Source organism: Odontesthes bonariensis, chromosome 6, assembly GCF_027942865.1.
Source record: "Odontesthes bonariensis isolate fOdoBon6 chromosome 6, fOdoBon6.hap1, whole genome shotgun sequence".
NCBI classification, from domain to species: domain Eukaryota; kingdom Metazoa; phylum Chordata; class Actinopteri; order Atheriniformes; family Atherinopsidae; genus Odontesthes; species Odontesthes bonariensis.
The window spans coordinates 19,256,274-19,276,914 of record NC_134511.1 but is presented as its reverse complement, the minus strand read 5'-3'; the positions used below and the strand labels follow the sequence as shown (position 1 = coordinate 19,276,914).

Sequence of the window (20,641 nt, the reverse complement as noted above, 5' to 3'; positions counted from 1 at the left end):
ACAGGATTTTAAAATGTATCATCATCTGCATTTCATAGATCCATCTTAAGAAATTGCATCAAATGTCTCTTTGCAACAGGCTACTCGTAACAAAGTGCCTAAAGATACCATGCTCCTCGGAAGTGACATTGACAAATGTAGGGTGGCAAAAGCTTTTTGCACAATACCATATTCTCATTTTAAATTTTGATGTCAGCTGCTCAACAGACCTATCATCTACTGAAAATCTGGCGCATTGTGAAACGAAAAATGTGACAAACATTTGGTATCCCGGAATACCAAAAGCTCAAAGAGATCTTATAAAAAAGAAAATGCATATTCAAATGATGTAGTTATATCATGGGTTACTGACAAGTAATTTACTTACATCACTGATTTCAAAAGCAAGAAGACTGTCAAGATGAATCCCCTCCTATCACAGGACTTGGAGAGACAATGTACGTAACACTATATATGTTTGTTAGTATCTACGGGGAGAGTGACCATGACGCGTAATATGCTGAACAAAGTTAAATGTATCGTTGTTACATTGATGTTAAATCTCTTAGTGAGATGGAGGTTAGAAGAAAGTAATGTGACCGGGGTACCTAACTACTCATCGTCCAATCCAGCGAGTTTAAAAACGTAGTGTGAGCAGAGACGGAAGTATGTCACAGTGTACTATCTTGACTTCACGGGAAGGTTACCGCCCACTCTTTCCTCTGACCAATTAGCAGTGCCGGCAAAGCATCCTCTGGGGCTGCAGCAGATAGCGGGAAACCGGCTGCTGTCGAGATAATAAAACGAACAGAAATTGGAGTCGAAAATTACTTGCTTTATTTTTTTATCAGTTTATTTTGTGTTATCTGTCGGTTTCTAGCTATTGCGGTCACAGACGTAACAGTGACAAGGCTTGAAATCCTCGTCTTTTCAGGACTGCATTCCTGGCCCTCACGCTAACATCTGACGTTAGCTGGATTATCACGTTGGCTAACAGGGACGTTGGGCTTCATGCGACGAGACACAACAGAAAAAAAAAATACTGCCGACTTGGACGAGACAAAGGACTGCTGTTGTCAGTCATAAAAAGGGACTTGCTGAAATGAGTCTGTTCAATTTAGATCGATTTCGTTTTGAGAAGAAGACTGCTGATAAAGACCAGGAGTGCGGGTCCGAAAGTCCTGAGTCTGAGAAGGAGAACAAGCCAGGTATCATGTAGCAAAGCTAGCCTCCATCGCTGTTAGCCAGATGTGTCAGACGTGCTATTGTTAACAGCAGCGTTAGTGTACTGACATGGGTATGATTCACATGCAGGGCCATGCTGCAGCTCAGAGTAAACTGTTCCCCACAGCCGTCACACCGTAACATTTTGGTAGTGAGATTATGTGTTGCTTATGTTTTATTGGGCTGTATTAAAAATCATTGATATAAAATCACAAGAGCAAGCAAACGGTATTGTGAAGGAATTTTAAAAATGTTACGTATTGTCGATCCAGTCCTCCTCGTTTTAAACCAGCCAAAAGAAATGACAGTCAGTTGTATAATGGGACCTCATGGCTCATGTCTCTATTTGACCGAGTAGATGACACACATATAAGTTTCTGGGTCCGACTCGCTTGCATGTCCATTTTGTGTCATTTCTATCTCCTTTACATCTTTATATCTCCAAATGTGTGTGAGGAAGGCCATTGCCATTCCCACTGATAGCATTTATTAATAACATTGAGATAGATGGATAGCCAGACCTTGAATGTACATGCTCCTTCAATGGGTACGGTACAATTTTACATGAAGGCTAAACAGCAAGATATTTATTTGAAACCGTGTATTCGCAAACCTTTGCGATGTCAATGAGACGACATGCCTTTACAAGCAACTTTAGTTGTACATTCCACTTCTTGTGTGCTTTCTATTACCGACAGGAGTGCACTTGTCAACTTGTTTTCCTAATTGTGTTTTACAGCCCAGATGAAACCTGTCAAAGCCCCATCTAAGCCCCATGCACGAGGAGTGGTTTTTGAGGAAGTCATTTCGATCGACTTGGAAGAGGACGAGGGCCTATCTGAACCAAAGACCAAAGTATCGTTAACCAAGAAATCTAAGTATGTGCTCATCTAGCTTCTCTAGTCCCTGTGGCTTCTCTTTGAGCACTTGGGCATGATCGAACGTGCGCAAGATGAAATGTCATTGTCAGTCGTCGTCACATTCATACTGATTAATACTTTCTGACAGAATTGCTGTTGTTTCTCTGTTATAGGAGCCCTCAACAAAAGGCATCCAGAGCTGTGGTATCGGATCACACAGATGAGACGGATGAGGACAACGAGCTGGATGACAAAATGAACAGACTGCTGGTGATGTTTCCCCAGCTGACAAGGACTCAGCTACTGGAGGTGGGCATTTAAACCTTTTAGCACAGAACACGATCGTTTCACTCCCAAGGATGCTGTAAGCCAGTTTGCTGGATTTCTTTTACAGTGTTGGGCTCTGTCTAACCTATGCGAGTTGATTTCACTGTAGGTTAAATGTGTTACTATTGTAAACGTTTGATTTCTCCGTCACCCAGCTGGTCACTGTTTGATAGAGACGGCCCACTTTTAGCTCCTGGTTTTGCCCCGCTCAAGGCCCCTTTGCTCTGCTCTGTTCTCAGGTCATTGGGGGTACAAGCACATTGGATGGGGCTGTGGCTGCCTGTCTTTTACAGTTTGGTGATGAAGAAGGTAAATCCTTGTTTCTCTGCGTCAGAAGCGCACTAAGAACATGTCGAACTTCCCTGTGTTGTATTCTAGCAAGAAAGTAAAGTTGCTACTGTGCCTCCTTTTCTTTCTTTTTCTTTTGTCAACGAGGCAGTGAGTAAAATGAAGATAAGACGGTGTTGAATATGGGAAAATGTTAAAATGTTTTTAGCTCCATCTAAAACACGGAGCTAAAACTTATTTTTTTTTATCAACTGTGTGTCGGTTTATTGAGAACGCCTCATGTTTTTTCTACTTAGCTCCAAGTAGAGGCCAGAAGAGAAAGCAGGATGGATCCAGCGGTTCTCGGGACAAGGGTGAGATTCAGCAGAGCAAGAAACGGAGACCATCAGTGGTAAGACCATTGCTACTTTTATTGTATGAGATATAGCGGGCATTCATGAGCTGAGTTGCGAAGATTTCTGCTTCCTTTTTTTTTTTTTTTAGAAATAAATGTTTGTTTGTTTACTTCAAAGGTCTCCGAAGAGGAAAATGAAGGGAAAGAACCGAGCTGGGAGAAGCAAGAAGCCATGGTCAGAAAAGTTCAAAAAAGGTTTCCCGATCAGGACAAGGAGGTGAAGACAGTGTGTCAAATGGGATATAACTTTGGTATTGGGATTATCCTTTGACCAAACTGATTCTGCTTATTGTTTGTGAAACATGATGACTGAGTCTTAGTTTGTGTTGTCACATGATACAAGATAATGTGATATAAGTGGTCCAGAGGAAATAAATTACAATGCTCTCTGCTGTTTTAACTGAGTCAGCAGCTGCTGCCTAGCAGCCTGAAAAAAACAACTTTGAAATCTTTCTTGCTTGAAAAACAGTTTTGCTTTACATAAGTTATGCTTTATGAAGAAGGAATGAAAAGTTTCATCAGATATCACATTGTAGCAAAGAAAATGGTGCAGAACACTTTGCTAAATTTTGAAAAATTGCGTTTAGGAAAAGAAAGTTTTTATTCTTGGTTTTATCTGTAAACTGGGTGAACAAATCGTAACGGGACTCCCTGAACTTGTGGGGGATGTTTAGTGTAACGCTCGGTGTCTCATTATTATGAAACAAAAAACACGGATTGTTTCAGTTGCTCTGGCTTTGTGTTCTGATTCCAAAGCAAAATGGAAAAAGGCAAAGGCATCCCTTACAGTTGCGTGTGGAAATGGAGGATGTTGTGTGACCGTTCTGATGCCAATCTGCTGTCTGTGGTGCAGGAGCTGCGGATGGTGCTGCAGGAACATGACTGGAATGTTGAAGATGCTCTTCAGGTTCTGCAGATGTTCTCAGACACAGGTGCAGAGCAGACTTCTCATCTGAATATGGCCACCTTTCTGCTTGCGCTATCCTTATATTGATACTTCTAACATGTTTAACAATGTTTCCAACAGATTCCTTACTGACACTGGCCTTTATTTCTTCTGTTATCAGATAATACTAGTTTTTCTTCAGCTGAGTCGGATGAAAAGAAAGCAAAGAGCAAGGACAAGTCGGCCAGAAATGACAAAGAGATGAACCACAAATATCATGAAGGGGGCAAAAAGGCGAGAAATCGTAAGGATTCTAAAAACCATAACAATATTAGTGACACTGAGGGGAACAGTACGGATGATACGGACGCTACAAAGGACAGTGAAGATGAATCGGAATCAGATGGAAGCAAAAGTTCCAAAGTCAGAAGTGGCAGTTCCACTCTTTCTTCATGGATTACAAAAAAGACAGATCCAGTGTCTTCATCGTCCTTTGTAAAGCAGACAGCTACCTCTGCCACCCACAAGCCAGCCTGTTCCTCCTCAGTCTCCCAGACCTTGTCCAGATTTTCCAGTGAGACCAGCAAAGCTAAGAAACTAGCAGCGGAGAGAAAGATGAAGGCGCGGGCCTCGGCCGAACCTGTCAGCTCCGAGGAGGAAAACTATGACGAAGAGGACGCCGTCACGAGCGAGTTTGAGGATTCGGATGACGATCTAGGGGGTGAAGACGGCATGACGGGTGCAAAGAAGGAGATGCTAGCTTTCTTCCAGACTGCGTCTATAGACGAGCTATCACTGATCGCCGGCTGTTCTGTTAAAAAGGCACAGAAGATTGTGGAGCTGAGACCCTTCGACAGCTGGTCAAGCCTGGTGAGAGAATGAGTTTGTTTCTTAACATGTTAGGCAAGAACTCTCACATAGGTTTCACGCAGGTTATTTGCTCATGTTAAGTCGGATGTTTTGCGCGAGTTTTGAATTGAAAAAGCTGTAACAGCCAAGAGCGATAGCTTGTGACGGTCAGCAACTGTTTCACAGGACACAGGGAACACATCAGTTCAACACACTCCTCCTAAGTCTTCTATATAAAAGACTACAGTGTGTGTGTTATTCCTCAATATGCCTTCAAGAACATTTTGAATCATAATTCAGTTAAGTGATACGCAGAACCCGTCGAGGCAGGATGGACAGTAAAGGCTCACCTCTTAAGGGAAATTTTCATGTATTTAGTCTCAGTTGACATATGGGTAAAAACGGTAATAAGAGAACTGTCTGCAATTTGTGGATTTTAACTTTGTGGTTCCTCCTCATCAGTGGGATGTCTTCCATAAGGAAAACGGACTTTCAAAAGACTTACTGTTGGGGTGCAATGTTGTCCTCAAAGAGCGGAAGGTTGTCCTGGGGCTAATGTCCAAATGTGAGACCATTTCTTCAAAAATGGTCAAGTGTGTCACCGAGGTAATGGAGAGTGGAACGGGCTCCGTGGAACAGCCTGGCATACTCAACAGCCAGTGAGTAAAATTCATTTCTCCACATTCTGCGATTATTGAAAAGCTTGTTTGATAAACAAAGAAGATATACTCTGCTGCTCCCCGCTTGTCACGTGGTTTCTGAAGATGCATTTGAATAGGCACAAAGTCAGATCGCCTCCACTGAAAGTTGGAAGTTTCCTACAGGTTTGTAAGTGCAAGTGGAATTTGTATCCACATAGCCACTTTGACAACATGTCCTAATGCAGCATGTGAGCTTTGACTCCCACTGAGGAAACTACTCCCTTATACTCTATGTGGACTGTGTAGATTTTCACTCCAGACATCATGTATCCTGTGCGAAGATGTCTTATTTAGAATTTCTAATGATAATTGAACCATGCCAGATGAAGCATCTCCAAGCATCTCTTGTTTTTTGGGGGAAGTCCCATGAAAAATATGTGCCCACCACAGAAATACTCGAGACACAAGCTCGAGAAATAATTGATATTGGAAGTTAATAGATTATGCTTCAAGTGAGCCTTAAGAAATAGAGTGTTTACACACACCCACGTGTAATTTATGCAGCAAAACTTGCATTTTGTGTGATACTGAGAAATCCAATTCTTGCTCTTACTTTCAGGTTTGAGCTTAAACCCTATCAACTGATTGGTCTAAAGTGGCTGTTGCTTCTGCATGAACACAAGCTGAGTGGCATCCTCGCTGATGAAATGGTAAGACGCCCAGCTAAGGCCAGCGGGGTTCGACACATATGCAGTACCAACGTGTATCAGGAGTCGATTATCAGCTTTTCGAAATCTAATCCAATTCTGTGGACCTTGCTAACCCGCTGAGAGTTGAGGCCTCTTTTATTAAAACTCTCAAACACCTGAGGGTTTGTGGAGAACCTCGCTGTCCACCAAGACCTTTTCTCAGCCTCTGAAGAAACACCAAACATGACATAAGCAGTTTGGGGGTGAAACCTTTGTCTTTTATTGTACAGTTTTGACTTTGCTCTTGTTCTTAAAAGAGTGCATTATTTGCATCAAGTCTGAGAACTTGATGACTGTCACTGTGTCAGCGTCAGAGATGGTTTTGTGTGCATTTATACTCCATCCCGCTGGTGAGTCGTGAAGTAGGGACTCAAGAGTAGAAGCTCTGTAAAAATGACAACTGTGTAGCTGCAGTGTTTTTGCTTTTTCTATTGGTTGTGTGCATTCTTAAAGCTGACATTCAGATGTTGTTTTTGTTTCATCGATTGGGCTGTTTATGACGGTTTGATTCCTAACGTTTCTGTTCCCCGCCTTTGCGCTTTTGCTCACTTGCCTCTTAGGGTTTAGGGAAAACTATCCAGGCTATCGCGTTTCTGGCCCAGCTTTACGAGAATGGAATAGACGGCCCACACCTCATTGTTGTGCCTTCCTCTACACTTGGTAATTATCTTCAAAAACAACACTCTCCGCCAGCTTGCTTTCTATGACGAGCTTTAATGTAATGCTATGCATCTCTTCTAAGGCAGAGGAAGCATTTAGGTGCATTTCCATTGTGTCTTCATGTTTAATGTAAGAAATGTTTTCTGTTTTCTTCCTCTGTATTGTAGATAACTGGGTCAGAGAGCTCAAGCTGTGGTGCCCATGTCTCAATGTGCTTATCTATTATGGTAAGACTCTACTTTCCTATTTTAGCAGAGTATAGAAGAATCTATTCGCGTCTTTGACATGTGCACCTGTAAACTGTCCTTACTCTTTGAGTAATGCTCAGCAGTGTCTATCAAGAGCAGCTCAGAAGCAAAACCCTGAAAGAAGCCGTGCTTCGTATTGTTTATCATCTCGATTATTGTGCTGCTGATCATTGAATTAGTTGGACAAATACAGCATATCTGCTCTCAGTGTGAAATGAAATCAGAATATGACCCCTCTTCTATGCAGGATCTGTGGAAGAGCGACGCTACCTCAGATATGACATCCTCAATAAAGATGTTGAGTTTAACGTCATTGTGACCACGTAAGCCAACATGGACACCTTTAATCTGTGTCATATTTTGCTGATCCAGTACATCAAGCAGGCCACCGGAAAACTAAATGTGTTGTTGGACGAAAAAAAAAACTCACTCTGCCAGCTTGTCTTGTGTTTGATTTACAGGTATAACTTGGCCATAGGCAACGACAGCGACCGCAGCCTTTTCCGGAAGCTACCCCTGAAGTACGCCATGTTTGATGAAGGCCACATGTTGAAGAACATGAACTCTCTGCGCTATCGCCACCTCATGTCTATTAATGTTCGTTGACTTATTTGTTCTTGTGTATATCCGCCCCCCACAATTTTCCCATCGTCCTTCAGACTCGTTTCCCTCTCAATTATTGCAGAACTCAAGTTTCAGACGTTCCTGTTTTCTTTCCCTGTAGGCAGAGCATCGACTGCTGCTGACTGGAACTCCTTTGCAGAACAACCTCCTGGAGCTAATGTCTCTCTTGAACTTCATTATGCCCTCTCTGTTCTCCAGCTCCACTTCACAGCTCTCTAAAATGTTTTCTATGGTAAGTTTCTATGAGATGCCAAGCTGGATGGTACCAAAGAACTGAATGCAAATGATTTACAAAAGCAAGCCTGCCCTTCTCTGCCATTTATAGACGGACGATTCAGATGCATCATTTAAATGTTTTTGCCTTAGGATTCAGCAGAGGGCACTCTAACGTCACCCTGGTGACCTCTCGGTACAATGAGCAGATCTGACAGAAGTTGTGTGCCATAAATGTTATCATCAAAGCCAATGATACACAAGCAGATTGACTTCCGATGTTCATCTTCGTCTGACTGCCTCAGTTTGTAAAAACGCCGTCACCAACAAGATGGAAAGATTTTAAGGCAAAAATATATAAAATAATCTATATTGTTTGGAAGAGGCTTTTCAGGAGCTGAAGCCACAATGCAAAAATTAAAATTAATTTTAAGGGAATTTAAACACACTCGTTGTTTCATATTCATCCAGAACACAATTTCGAGGAAAAAGGTGACAGCCCTTATACGAACATCCTCAGGCAGCTGCAATATGATACGTGTATGTAGTTGTTTTGTGTGTTACGGCACCGAAATCTTCATTTTTACCTTGTCAGAAATCCTACGAGGAACAAAGCCGTTTTGAGAGGGATCGTATTTCTCAGGCCAAACTCATCATGAAACCTTTCATCCTGCGAAGAGTCAAGAGTGAGGTGAGTTGATCTGGTTCCCATTGCCTGCTGTTGTAACGCACTTTATTCTTTGCAGCAAGCTGTGTTCAAGCTCTATAAGTCATTGAAACAAACGAGTTAGTCACAATTATCAGTAAAATCAGAGCATCCTGAGGAAAAACACACAGAAAACTTAATTTGTGCAGCATTTGTTATCTTTTTTAAGTATTTTTTGGGGCTTTTTATGCCTTTTAATGTTAGGATAGTTTGAAAGAGACAGGAAGCAGGGGGCAGAGAGAGGGGAAAGACACGCAGCAAAGGGCCGCTCGGTGCGGGACTCGAACCGGGGCCAGCTGCAGCGAGGACTGTAGCCTCTGTACATGGGGCGGCTGCTTAACCCACTATGCCACCGACCGCCCCAGCATTTGTTATCTTGAGCAGAATCCTGTGGAAGCACACTTGGGTGTTATTCGAATGAGTTTAAACGGTTTCATCAATAACTAACTGATGTTTCTTTTTTACCAGGTCCTTAAGCAGCTGCCAGCTAAAGAAGAGAAGATAGAGTTCTGCTCAATGAGTGAGAAACAGCAGGTTCTCTACCAGAACCTCTTAAAAAAATTCAAGACTTCCACCAATGGAGAGAGTGAGTCTCACTTAAATGGCTCAATTCTCTGCTTCCCATATTACGTTTAGCTTGAGTTGCCCCTGATATTTCTCACATTCCTTTTTTTCTCTTCAGAGCGCGAGTTGTGTAACGTGATGATGCAGTTGAGGAAAATGGCCAACCATCCCCTGCTTCACCGGCAGTACTACACCACAGAAAAGCTCAAAGCCATGAGCAAACTCATGCTCAAGGTCAGTGCTGCTTCCGGACTCTCAGGTTTGGCCTTTTTCAGCCTGAACCTCCCGTGAAGAAACTTGTTCAAAGTTGTACACGTAATGCTTCTTAGGCTCTTGGGGAGGTCAACGTGCCGAACATTAAAATCCCTTTCCCGCCTTCTTGTGTTTGCACTGGGAGGAACTGTAACTGCGAGCTGAACGCGGGACGTTTTTGCCTTCGCAGCAATCGTGCCAATTTTGGTCCGCCATAAAAAGGAGATGACAAATTACTGCACTTTATTTTCAGCGTGTTTACAATCTTGACTATTTATGATTCCATCTTTTAATAGTTTGTTGCTCCTCCCTTCTTTCACGTCTGCTTTTGTGTATTACTCTGCCCTTGTTAATGTCAGTTGTCATCCTTGATTCTCTCTTCTCTTTCTTTTTTCCGTTTTCCTTCTCAGGAGCCAACGCACTTTGATGCGGACCCTGTTCTGATTCAGGAGGACATGGAGGTGATGTCAGACTTTGAGCTGCATCGTCTGTGTCAGCAGTACTCTTCCATCAGCTCCTACCAGCTCAATAACGATCTTCTGCTAGACTCTGGGAAATTCCGCCACCTCACAGAGCTGCTGGCCTCACTAAAGAACAAGGTCGCTGTGACTGTGCGTAACTGTGGTTCAGTACATACAACCTTTATTAGCACAGATTATAACTTTCCTCTTGATCTACAGGGAGACCGAGTGGTGTTATTCAGTCAGTTCACCATGATGCTGGACATTGTGGAAGTGCTGCTGAGACATCTTAAGCATCGTTACGTCAGGCTGGATGGATCCACACCCATAGCTGAAAGGTCAGATTTATGTCTGATTCAAACACCGAAGGTATTGGTAAATTGTAGCCAATAAAAAGTAATCATTAAACATTTAATCTTACAGTATCTTATCAAGAAGATGGGGATGACTGATTAGGTTTTAAATGATCACTCATTTAGACTGATCCTAAGGTGTGGAACCAGCCAGCATCCCCGCTGCAAACAGCAGCATTACCCTCTGCTTGTTATAGCTTTTTGCACGATGTAGTTTTACAATTACAATTTCAGCCATATGTTTGAACACATCTTTTTATTCAAAGTGAACGGGAGGGTGTGTCCAAACTTTTAACATGTATTACATATCTTCAGTGTTCATTTTATTGCCCTCTCTTTGAGAATATCTCTCACATTGAGTAGCCAGTCTTAGTACCAGATATTGTGATTTATTTATTTTCAATTTAATTTAAAAAAAAATTTGAGGATTTATGCGTGTGGTGTTGTTTTTTATTTATAAATCCTTGACTTACACAATGAGTTTAGCACACCTGTTTATTTTATGTTGCATCACGATGAAAAAAAGGTGTCGTACTAAGAAAGTTGCTCAACTTGCACTCACGTCTCCAATGTTTTCTTTGCCTTTCAGGATTGTGTTGATTGATGAGTACAACACGGACCCAGACATATTTGTTTTTCTGTTATCAACGCGTGCTGGCGGGCTCGGCATCAACCTTACCTCAGCAAACGTTGTCATCCTGCACGACATCGACTGCAATCCCTACAACGACAAACAGGCAGAGGACAGATGTCACCGTGTGGGCCAGACAAGGTTAGACGGGATATCCACGGACTCATTATCAGAATTCTCTCCTGTGTCAGCAGTCGAGCGGGAAATATGTCAGCTAATATGCACCTATCAGTATGATACAATGGGTCTTGATTGCAGTTACAGGGAAGTAGAAAGTGCGTCTGTTGCATTGGTTTGGTAATGTGCCTCGCTGTGTGTGTCAGGACTGTGCAGGTGATTAAGCTCATCAGTAAGGACAGCATAGAGGACTGCATGCTGCAGCTGAGCCACAAGAAACTGAAACTAGAGCAGGACATGACTGCAGCTGAACGAGGTAAGAGTTGTTTGAACACGCGTGCTGGAACCTTTATTGTCTGCATTTACATTCTATTATGTAAAAATAATACATTGAAGGAATTAGTATTTACCTTTTTTTTTTTTTTGAATAACCTTCACAGTGGTTTCCAAAACATAATGGCTCTCTTCGCGATTTTCAGATTCCATCTGGTTTTTGTCTTTTTTATTCTTCAACTTGTAGAATCAGCATCATGTCTGTCAGTTAGAGGGCTCACTTTTATCAGCAAATGAGTGCACGACAAGGGAGACAGCACTAACAGCTAACTTAACATGTCACGCACTACTCATTGGCTGTCTTCGTTTCTCCAAAACAAGCAAGTGTTTTGTTTAAGTGACACAAGGAGACCTGGTGGGGGGCTGTTAACCTCACGACAGTTTAGTGTAGGAGACCCTGAATAGCAGATATTTGATAGAGAAAGTATCTTAGTATTTTGGTTAATCTAAAGGTCTAAATCTTTTTTTTAAGACTCTTGTAAACGTATGCTGTCAAATTAATATGCGGAGAAAAAAAAATCCAGAGGTGAATCGCATGCAAACAGAAAGAAGCAGACCTTTCATAATTCTGTAGTCAGGATAAACTTTACCGGGAAGAATTTGATGTGGCGGGGAGCTGGGTGTCTATATTTCTGGGCCTGCCTTGTTTAAACCTACTAAGCAGATGAGTTACTGATTTATAAATGAATTGTTCTTTAGGTGATGAGGGGACCATACCTGAAGATATGGCATCTTTGCTCAAAGCCTCACTGGGACTGTGATGCTCCAACGCATCCAACTTGAAACTGGACCCGTGTATTTTTAAGGCACTACCGAGACTCCGGACAGACTTGAGAGTTCTGACTGAACATCCACATAATGTGTCTTAACTAGAGGACTACTGCAAACCGTATACTGCCATGGAACTGAACTGTGTAGCATGGCAGCTGTGCCTAAAAGACCTTTTTTTTTTTTTTTTTTTTTTTTTTTCTCTCCATATAAATGCACAGTTTTTTGACAAGACCAGTCAGTATACAATGGCTAAACAAAAAGTTAGCTGTCTGAATAACCTCCACTCCAGAAGTTACGCACAAGCTGCTGAAACGGAAAACGGGCAGTTTGGATGCTCAGAACAAAGGCCCCCGCAGTGAGAGAATAATCTGCTTTGTTCACATAATTCCTGCAGTTTTACATTCTCTGATAACATTTACTCACTCAAAACGGATTGATAAGGGTGCTCTTTATCCTTTCATTCCACTCTTGCATCTTGCCTGTCATTCTTTCCAGTTATCAAAAAGAAAATATCTTTTTTTTTTTTTTTTTTATTTGGCTGCTTTGATCCATGGCAACACTGGAGTAGCATCAGGTTGGATAAATATGCCTAAAAAGTTGCGGACACACGAAGTTTCTCCCTAAAATCTGTTTCATGTGAAATCTGCATTGAAGTCGCTGTCACTGTAAGTCCTGAACTACATCCTTGTGTCAAGTTTTAATTGGCAATTATCAGCAAAGACCGACTGACCTTTCTTGATTGATGAAATTTGGTTGTTTTAGTGTCGTCGGTGCATTTGATTTAACTTTAAATGTTTGGGTTTTTTGAGTAAAATTTGACAAACTGAAGCACGAGTGTAGTGAGATGATTTGGAAACACAGTGCTTGAATTATTTTCTTCCTACTCCTATAAATTTCTTGAGCCAATGGACACACCGATGATTTAGAGGGCAGCTGCGTCATTTGATATAGTGAGTAAGTGGCCAATGTGTGTTGTAAGTGTTCAGGTGTTACTGTAAAAGTTTTTACAAAGTCCTTTGTATGTTTTTCAGGTTCGTGTTTGAGCTGAATAATAAATATTGGAATACATATTTGTGTTATACCTCAGGTGATTTGAGCCGGAGAAGCTTCTAATAAGAAATGTTTTCTATTGATTTTTCATTTGTCATTCATACATTAGTTATTTACTTTTAGTTTTGAAATGGTTCTCAAGTGGTATTAAAAAGGGGTCTAAAATGTAAAGAATTATGAATTGAAGAGAAGGAGGGGGAAAAAAAAAAAGGTAAATGCAACTCAAGGGGCTTTTTTTCACCAGAATTCTCCTCTTCATCGTAACTTTCCATGACTGTCTCCCATCGGTGGAACAGATGGAGCCGACGGCCCTCAGGATTCACTCCGGTGAGGGAGTTTCTCTGCTTCAAGACTATTTATTTACATTCTGCTCATGGAACTGTGGATTTCCCTCCGTGCGACTAGGTTTGGGTGGTGAATATGTTTTCATTTTACGAGTTCTTTACAGTGACGCGTGAGTGAGGAATCATTTTTGTGTAGTTGTGAGAGAAATGCTGCAATAAACTGCTGTCCAAAAATGAAATTATTTAGCACCTCTGTATTTAAAGCACAGAAACGTGACTATGTTTAGAAAACGAAAAGTTTCACCAGTACCGTGATATGCCAACATATCCAACTTGAAATTGAACGGTTGCGTGTTTTCGGAAGCTCGGGTGTGCCAAGAATTGCGAAAGTTCCAACTATGCGCATGCTTTTGTCTGCTGGAAAAATCGTGCACACCATAAATGCCGTGTTCACGTGTGCAATCCTTGCTTTTGACCACAAGGACCACTCATGACCACTCACTTTTTAAAAGACCAAATAATTTGTTGTAATCTTTACGGTTTCAAAACCACAAAGAAGACAAAATGTGCAGCTTTCCTGGGAAGCTAAGAACCTTTTGTTTCTATTTTAGGCCATTTTCATCTGTTCTTCCTGCAAAAAAATCCTCTATTTCTATGAGATTCTTTGACCATCCTACATTAACCAATTTTGTGGTTAGGATCCAGGATCCTAAGGCTGTGTTCAGGTGTTGATGGGTAGAACACTACTCCCGAGTCAGCAAATAAAGAGGTTTGGTTTTGCCTTTTCTAGCATTTCAGCTAATGCTTTTCTCTGTGAGATCTCTTGCTCTTCTACAACCCCTGGCAAAATGTATGGAATCACCGGCCTCGGAGGATGTTCATTCAGTTGTTTCATTTTGTAGAAAAAAAGCAGATCACAGACATGACACAAAACTAAAGTCATTTCAAATGGCAACTTTCTGGCTTTAAGAAACACTAAAAGAAATCAAGAAAAAAAATTGTGGCAGTCAGTAACGGTTACCTTTTTAGACCAAGCTGAGGGAAAAAAATATGGAATCACTCAATTCTGAGGAAAAAATTATGGAATCACCCTGTAAACACCCTTTAGACATCAAAGCGTCAAGACAGAAAACTTAAAGCAATATGTCTCAAAAACCAAAAATGCACAACAGAACGAATGGGAGGAAACTGGAGTCGACGTCTGTGACCGAACTGTAAGAAACCACCTAAAGGAAATGGGATTTACATACAGAAAAGCTAAATGAAAGCCATCATTAACACCAAAACAGAAAAAAACAAGGTTACAATGGGCTAAGGAAAAGCATTCGTGGACTGTGGATGAAAGTCATATTCAGTGATGAATCTCGAATCTGCATTGGGCAAGGTGATGATGCTGGAACTTTTGTTTGGTGCCGTTCCAATGAGATTTATAAAGCTCACTGCCTGAAGAGAACATGCAAATTTCCACTGTCATTGATGATATGGGGCTGCATGTCAGGTAAAGGCACTGGGGAGATGGCTGTCATTACATCTTCAATAAATGCACAAGTTTACGTTGATATTTTGGACACTTTTCTTATCCCATCAATTGAAAGGATGTTCGGGGATGATGAAATCATTTTTCAAGATGATAATGCATCTTGCCATAGAGCAAAAACTGTGAAAACATTCCTTGTAAAAAGACACATAAGGTCAATGTCATGGCCTGCAAATAGTCCAGATCTTAATCCAATTGAAAATCTTTGGTGGGAGTTGAAGAAAATGGTCCATGACAAGGCTCCAACCTGCAAAGCTGATCTGGCAACAGCAATCAGAGAAAGTTGGAGCCAGATTGATGAAGAGTACTGTTTGTCACTCATTAAGTCCATGCCTCAGAGACTGCAAGCTGTTATAAAAGCCAGAGGTGGTGCAACAAAATACTAGTGATGTGTTGGAGCGTTCTTTTGTTTTTCATGATTCCATAATTTTTTCCTCAGAATTGAGTGATTCCATATTTTTTTCACTCAGCTTGGTCTAAAAAAGTAACCGTTTCTGACTGCCACAGTTTGTTTTCTTGATTTCTTTTAGTGTTTCTTAAAGCCAGAAAGTTGTCATTTGAAATGACTTTAGTTTTGTGTCATGTCTGTGATCTGCTTTTTTTCTACAAAATGAAACAACTGAATGAACATCCTCCGAGGCTGGTGATTCCGTCATTTTTGCCAGGGGTTGTAGAACTGTTTTGAGCCAATAATAACAATTTTTCTATTTATAGCTCTCTGTTGACTCTTTGGCAGCCGATTGTTCTTTGAACTTAACCAGGACCTTCCTAACTATAACTGAGGATCAACCAAAGGCCGAACGAGGTACTTACATAAACTTTTATTGCGTTCACTGAACTCTACACAGACTCTTTTATCATGGGGACAGAAATCTTCAGCAGGTTGTTGCCTGCTACACTACCTCCTGGTTCAAACAAGTAAAGGAAATGATGGTTTCCTAAACCAAAATGTTTTTATTATGGTATGTACAAAGAATTCTCCAGGACTCTGAGTTTGGTTGGTGTGGAGCCATTACAAGACAGTATGGTGAGTTGAAAAAAAAGTGTAAAAATGCTTATTCCTAAAATGCTACAAAAAGTATTGTTTACAAGTACTTGGTGGGGGTGGGGCTATACATTACATAGGACTACTCAGCATATGGGGAGTATCGTCCACACCTAAAACCTGTCAAATGAGCATCACATGTAATGGCGTAAGTGAAATAGAGAACTCCTTTGCGGAGCTTGCAGCTTACAGAATGCGTTCCTCTCTCAGGATAGACGAGACATCTCCCTGCTATGTCATTATAAAGCACGTCCCTATCCCAGACTTCAAACGTCAACTCCTGACCCAGTTCCACCGAGCCAAAATCATAAGTGACATTCCACACTGGGTCATTGTTATCCATCACCGTCTTAGTTTCCTCATATATGCCACTGTAGAAGATCTTCACGTAGGCATCTGTTTTTGTGAAGGTGTCGGCTCTTAGCCCTGCAGCTCTGTGGATCTCCAGTCGTAGAGTTCCTCTGCCGGCCCTCAAAGGACAGCAGTTATGGTCCAAGTTGGGAGTTGGGGAGCAGTTCTTAAAGCCGAGTTGGTCCTCTTGTAGCTGGTTCTCTTTAATATAGTCTGTGACTGTGCTTCTCAGATTAGCACTGATCTGTGGGTCCTGCACCAAGTGATGCAGAGGGAAGATGGCATAGGAAACCACATCAGGGTTATCATGAAGGCTGTTCAACCAGCTGCGGTATGCCTCAGAGGGGTCTTCCTGGTAGAGAATGTCTGGGAAGTACCTCTCCCCTCCAATTACCTCGACTTTATGTGTCATAAAGCCCTGGTAGAAGCCCATGCTCATATTGCCTTTGAGGAGATTGTCACACTTGTTGGAGAAGGATGCATTGGCAGGGAGGAAACCCAGAGCCATCCGGAGTTCAAGATTCAGACAGTTTTTTATATCCGTCTCCGAGTAGCCCCTCAGAGTGGCCAGGCAGGTTCTGAAGGCTGTGATTCGCTTCACCTTTCCACCAAGTTGGACCTATCAAACACAAATATCGGAATGAAGACAGAGAAATTACTACAACGCATTCAGCTTCCCCAATACGGAAAAAAGACATTTCGCAACGTCTACTACAATATGAAATGCTGCTTATTCAAGACGTTTCCCTGACCTGATGTATATAATGTGTTCCATAGGTGTCTATGAGCCGCCTATATAGAGCTCTGTTCTGAGCTGTGCTTAAACTCTGTGGGAGTCTCTTCAGATGCTTTGTGAACTCTGCACTCAGCTGGGGATGATCGGCCAGCCTGTAGCTACAAAAAAACAAAAGGCATTAGTTCAACTCCATAAATCTTGACTTTTTGTAACAAAGATGATGAACTGCGGTGTATTATGATAAGTATGTTGCAAAGTGTGCAAGCTTGTGGATTTTATGTGAGATCCCGTGGAGAACAAGTTTCTTTTTCTTTTTTTTTTTGTTCCCTGTGAAGTTGCTAAGCTAAATCATGATACTTGCATCAAAATGGCTCTTTTTCTTCCTTTTTCTTCCTTCTGAAACCTTTTTTTTTACCATCTTTTAAAGTGGCAGTTAGAAAATTATATATTTATGTCAACCTATGAGTTTTTGGCATGGTGCAATCAATGTCTCTTTTCCGATGTTAAACCATGTAATTGTGTGCAATGTGTTTATAGTGCTGTCCTGCACCTCTGCCTAATTTACAAGCAACATTGGTCAAGGGCGCTTTGGTGCACTCACTAAGCCACAACTCTTATATGTAAAAGTTCAAGTTTTTAATCTAGTGGAAACCTACGGATTATCAATCCCTTCCAGTTTATGTCATGTGTTAACTCTTTAAGACTCTATTCAGTTAAATTAGTTTATGACCACAGTATTAATACATGATTCAATACATTACAAACAACTAAACTCCCATCTCACCTATCCAAACTTGTTTACCTGTAATAGGTGCAACTGATTTCATGAATGGCAAAAGTGGCTTTGTCCACACTGTGCTGGGAACGAGCAAATTTGGCCAAATCTGAGCGGCTTCCGCCCAGCACTGCCTGGCCAATGTTATCGAGGCTCAAACCCAAACCCCAGTTGTTGTTGACCAGTGAGTTGGAGCTGCGCAACAGGGAGTCAACAGAGTGGTGGAGTGCACTAGAGAGCTGCTTACTGCAGCGACTGAAAGGACGCCAGTCGAGCACAGCTGCTGGGAGCCTCTGGATCTGAGGGGAAAATAAATATGGGATGTTGAGTGGGTTCCAGGTGGTGGGAGGAAAATAATTAAAGGAAGTACGGAATGTCACAGGGCGAGGAAAACGGCAGAGCAGGAAGAGAGGAGCACAGAAAACAAATAGTTGGACTGGATAAACAGGATGGAGGATAGACTGTGTGAAGATGCTATTAAAAAAATAATTTAAAACTGAGAAGAGGTCAAGCAGCAAGTTATAAAATTTTCACCTGTCCTTTTTGGAAGCGGTTTGGACACAGTGTGCAGGTGCTGTTGTCTGCCAGAGGAGCTTTAACATTGATGACATATGCTCCTGTTCGACGTAACCGCACCACATCAAAACCCTCCCCTGCCAGGTTGTGCCCTGGGACGAAAGGAGCCTTTTCACACTCTGATCTTGTGCCAGTCTGACAGCTCTGGACTATGTAGACCTCCAACATAACTGGCAAGGCCAATGTAAACAATATCTTTCCCCAATGGTAACCTCCTTCTCGCATGGTTACCTAAATGTAACAGAACAGGGTCAGAAAGAAACACTCCTTATTATATTGAAGAAGAGTCTCGTGTAGCATTTTGCAATGATGTTTTAAGGTTCTTAGACAGTAAATGCAGATGAGCTTTTAATCCACTGTGCTTTGTAAACTGCTCTAATCCTGCCACAGATGTTACGGCTATGCTTAAAAACATGTACAACAGAGAGACGCATCACTATAGAACATGCACTCTTACCTCGGGATGGGTTTTTTTCGTTTGTCTGATTGACCGGTCTCTCTGGAGAGTCAAGGTGCAGCTTTCGTTTCCTGTCCGACTGCGTCTCTTGCTTTTAGGTCTTGCTCTTTACTTTCCCCATCAACGGAGCAGCTGACTGTAAACGGTGAAACGGTTACAAACTGACAAAAGTCTCGATCCTGCTGGAAATAAAGACACAGTTGAGAGAGCTTTGGCCTTGCTGGCAGGCTCTGTCTGCTGGGTCCACTCTTTGCTCTGTCCTCCTCTCTTTGAAAAGGAGGGAGGTTCCCTGCTTGGAAGCTTTGTATCTGCAGCGCTCTCACTCTTTCTCTCTCTGTCCCTCTCCCCTAAAGCCTTAGCAATTTCCTCAGCATGAGTGGTTTTGTTTTCATGCTCGAGACCCAGTTCTATAAATCCCTGTACAGTATGTGTTTTCATGTGCATGTGTGGGGGAGGGAGGCTTTTGTTGTAGTAACTGGTGTGAGCAGTCTTTACAGGAAATGTGGGTCTGTGTGTTTGCAGCACATGTCTGTTGGACTGGATGTGTATTTTTCTCAATATAATGTCTGAGCTGGCCTGTCTGTGTAGCGACAGCCTCACCAAAACCATGAGGTCAGCTTAGCCAGCGTCTATTTGTGGATGTGGGTGGAATGTTGGTGGTTTTCTCAGAGAGGTCAAGGAAGATAAAATGGTCTTTCTGTGCTTTGTGCAAAAGGTTTCTTTCAACATGAGAAATGCTTGACTGAAAGACACCTGAACGATGCTCATCTCGGAAGATTGGTACAAAAAGGTAAATAGGATTCCTGCATTCATAGCTTCTCAAGATTTCAGACTGTAGAAAAGGTTCACATTTCAACAAGAAGCGTACTCACTTGAAGCATACTGCCAAAATAAAAACCTTAACACTCTCAAGACCCAAAAATTGCTGCCCACTGACGTTTGTCAACCAACCTCTTTGAGCTTGAGCATTTATGTCAAAAAGAAGAAGAGAAGCTTCCAAAGGCAATGTACATGATGCTTGTAGGATCATTACCAAGAATACTGCAAAGTTGTCCTTGGCAAAGTGCTTAAACCCTTAAACCAGTGCTTCAAGTGCTTCTTAGTTAAGGGTCTAAACCCTTATAAATATAAATATGAATATATATATATATATTTTTTTTTTTAATAAATAGAACTTTTAAAAAAAGTTTTATGTCATTGTGAAATATGGTGTAAATTAAAGTTTTTCTGCATTTAGAAAAAAAAAAAAAAGTCATTTCAGTACATTCAAATCCACTTATACTTAAGTTAGTTGTCATCCTGTTAGAATCCAATTCATTTTAATCCAAACCAGAAGGGTCACTCAAATTCATCATAATTTTATTCTTACAATTCACAAAAAGGAAACAACCAGATTGCACCAAATCTTCAGTTTGGTAAGATTAGTAGACTCTGATAGACTGGGTATACACTTCAAATGAATTCATAGATTTAACACAACTCAGTCTTTTGTTCTTGATGATTAAAAAAAAAAAAAGAAAGAAAAGAAACTCAATTACATCATTGAGATCTGTTTGGTTTGTGTAATCTGCCACTAACTTTAGGGAATTTAGGAAATTCCCCAAGTTTTACGTGACCAGAAATATAACTTACAGGAATACAATGTAGAAATGAATCATTGATCTTAATTAATACTTTAATACACTTTTGAAGAGTTTGGT

General features: G+C 41.4%; 2 protein-coding genes across 2 annotated transcripts; one reads left to right on the top strand and one right to left on the bottom strand.

The window, feature by feature from the left end:
• Positions 1-729: 729 nt before the first annotated feature.
• smarcad1a (SNF2 related chromatin remodeling ATPase with DExD box 1a) lies at positions 730-13,198 on the top strand. Its single transcript, XM_075467786.1, has 23 exons — positions 730-1,187; positions 1,943-2,081; positions 2,237-2,372; positions 2,630-2,699; positions 2,975-3,069; positions 3,191-3,289; positions 3,926-4,004; positions 4,140-4,828; positions 5,270-5,466; positions 6,068-6,158; positions 6,758-6,857; positions 7,025-7,084; positions 7,353-7,428; positions 7,567-7,702; positions 7,830-7,961; positions 8,538-8,633; positions 9,117-9,234; positions 9,331-9,446; positions 9,875-10,063; positions 10,145-10,263; positions 10,868-11,050; positions 11,233-11,342; positions 12,059-13,198. The coding sequence occupies exons 1-23, from the start codon at positions 1,082-1,084 to the stop codon at positions 12,118-12,120; spliced, it is 3,198 nt and encodes a 1,065-aa protein (XP_075323901.1). The 5' UTR covers positions 730-1,081; the 3' UTR covers positions 12,121-13,198.
• A 2,612-nt stretch (positions 13,199-15,810) lies between these two features.
• prf1.5 (perforin 1.5) lies at positions 15,811-19,231 on the bottom strand. The gene is made up of 5 exons (XM_075469014.1): positions 18,942-19,231; positions 18,443-18,715; positions 17,936-18,207; positions 17,150-17,291; positions 15,811-17,016 (listed from the first exon to the last, which is right to left on the bottom strand). The coding sequence occupies exons 2-5, from the start codon at positions 18,707-18,709 to the stop codon at positions 16,129-16,131; spliced, it is 1,569 nt and encodes a 522-aa protein (XP_075325129.1). The 5' UTR covers positions 18,710-18,715; positions 18,942-19,231; the 3' UTR covers positions 15,811-16,128.
• Between the last annotated feature and the right edge of the window lie 1,410 nt (positions 19,232-20,641).